Here is a 2,368-nt window from a genome sequence, read left to right as displayed (position 1 = left end):
AAAGAGAGCACTTGCATATCCCTCAGCCATAGGAGTCCAGGGATATCTATCAGACAGACATGTGCCTCACAGCCCAGAGAAGTGACACCTTTCTTTTGAGGGTGTGGTCGCATGTCAGGAAAAGGCCAAAATTTCGTTCTTCCTTGGAGTCAAACTGACGGGATTCATTGGGGACTGGTGAGCCCATTCAATGTAGAACCCCAACATGTACTGTCACCACTGGTTGTCCCTTCCCAGGAGTGGTGGGGTGATGTTCTCCTTCATTTACTTCTGGTGGTTTTTTAGGGCAGAAGTTAAGCTATTAACATCAGAGAAGCAGAGGGAAGGAGACTCAGGCCTTGCCAACAGTTGACATGATGGTCTGGAATTTCTTCTGAAAACCAGAAGCCCCAGTGATTTCATCTGATGTCAGATCCAGCAAGCCACAGGAATATCTATTAAGCTATGACCTAAAGCTCACTCTGACTTCCTCTGCAGGGTTCTCAAGACACTTATCATGCCTCGTGGCCAGGAGGGCAAGCTCCATGTCCGTGAGAAACGCCAATGTGTCCAAGGGGAAAACCCAGGGTCTCCAGGGTGCTCAGGCCATGGCAGCAGAGGAAGGGGGGTCCCCCTCTTCCTCGCCTGCTTTGAGGGATACTCTGAAGAGCTCCACTAGTGCTGGCATTTTGCAGGAGTCTAAGAGAGCCCCAGCTACCACCACTCCTGCTGTAGCTCTTCTATGCAAAAAATCTGGTGGAGGTGCCAAGAGCCAAGATGAGGAAAGTCCCAGCCCCTCCCAGGTGCCAACCTCCACTGAGAGCTCAAGCAAAGATCCTCTAACCAGGAAGGTGAGAATTTTGGTGGAGTTCCTGATGGAGAAGTATAACATGAAAGAACCCATTAAGAAGGCAGACATGTTGAAGACTGTCAACAAAAAAATACAAGCCGCACTTCCCTGAAATCCTGAGGAGAACTGCTGAGCGCTTGGAGCTGGTCTTTGGCCTTGAATTGAAGGAAGTCACCCCAGGGGTACCTCCTATGAGTTTATCAGCAAACTGGGTATCAGTAGTGCAGGGATTTTAAGTGATGACATGGAGATGCCCAAGGCAGGGTTTCTGATGAACATCCTGGCCGTGATCTTCATGAAAGGTAACCGGGCCACTGAGGAGGAGACCTGGGAATTCCTGAAAGTGTTGGGGGTCTATGCTGGGAGGCAGCACTTAATCTTTGGGGAGCCCAAGAAGCTTCTCACTAAAGATTTGGTGCAGGAAAAGTACCTTGAGTACCGGCAGGTGCCCAACAGTGATCCTCCATGCTATGAATTCCTGTGGGGTCCAAGAGCACATACTGAGACCACCAAGATAAAAGTCCTGGAGGTCTTGGCTAAGATCAATGATAGCGTGCCCAGTGCCTTCCCTGATCTGTATGAAGAGGCTTTGAGAGATGAGGCAGAGAGAGCCCATGCCAGAGTTTAAGCGAGGGCTCAAAATCATGGCATGGCCAGGGCAGGTTCCATGGCAAAGTCCAGCATCTCCTCCCATATCCATATCTCGTGAAGTCTTAGGCAGAGACTTCACTTTGCACTTGAGGAGAGCTGTCAATCTTCTAATTAGTGGAGATCAAAATTGAGCTGTAGGGAATTAAACAGATATCATCTTTTGTTCCTGTTCTACATGAGTAGTTTGGATATAGACATGTAGTTTTGGAGGATTTTTTCAGATAATATCCTTTTATTACAAAGTTTATTTCCTTTATGTTGTACGTTTCTGAATGACGCAATTAATACGTTTACTTCTGTTTGTCAATTTTAGCATCATTTTTGTAAGAGAAATAGAAAAATTTTTACTTTTTTTGAACGTTCTTGAATAAAACGTGATTGTAATAGTAATTTTTCTGGAAATATGAAAGAACTTCACAGTAAAATAGTCGGGATCCCAAAATGGGGAAGATTATTTTTAAAAAAGGTAAAAGGTGATCTATTTTTAGTTTTTGTTACAACTTTTTGCTTTGAAATTAAAATATACATAGATGGATATGTATTGTTTATTCAAGAATGCATGGTAAATTAAACATAAAAAATTCCTACTCTTATCGACTGACTGCTTTTTTTTTCACCCAAATATTAATTGAGCATGTGCTTTGCACAAGACGCTGTGATAGAACAGGGATTGCTCAAACATGTTGTTGTTGTTATGTGGCATTGAGTTGGACCCAACTCACAGAGACCCCTTGTTGGGTTTCCAAGGCAGTATCACTGTGGAACTAGATTGCCCCATCTTCCTTCCCAGGAGTGGTTGGTGGGTTTGAACTGCCAACCTTCTGGTAAGCAGTTAAGTGCCTTAGGCCCTATGCTTCCATTTAAAGTACAGGATCAGCTATCAGATTG

General features: G+C 44.6%; 1 protein-coding gene across 1 annotated transcript; it reads left to right on the top strand.

Annotated features, from left to right (window-relative positions):
* Positions 1 to 496: 496 nt before the first annotated feature.
* On the top strand, positions 497 to 1,457 carry LOC103213107 (melanoma-associated antigen B4-like). The gene is given in 4 exon segments (XM_042783462.1): positions 497 to 559; positions 561 to 914; positions 916 to 1,009; positions 1,012 to 1,457. Coding segments are annotated over 4 exon segments (957 nt in total).
* Positions 1,458 to 2,368: the final 911 nt, after the last annotated feature.

Source organism: Orycteropus afer, unplaced genomic scaffold (genome assembly GCF_000298275.1).
Source record: "Orycteropus afer afer isolate SDZICR_OR568_19922 unplaced genomic scaffold, OryAfe1.0 scaffold01295, whole genome shotgun sequence".
Lineage (NCBI taxonomy): Eukaryota > Metazoa > Chordata > Mammalia > Tubulidentata > Orycteropodidae > Orycteropus > Orycteropus afer.
This window is presented reverse-complemented; position numbering and strand designations above follow the sequence as displayed.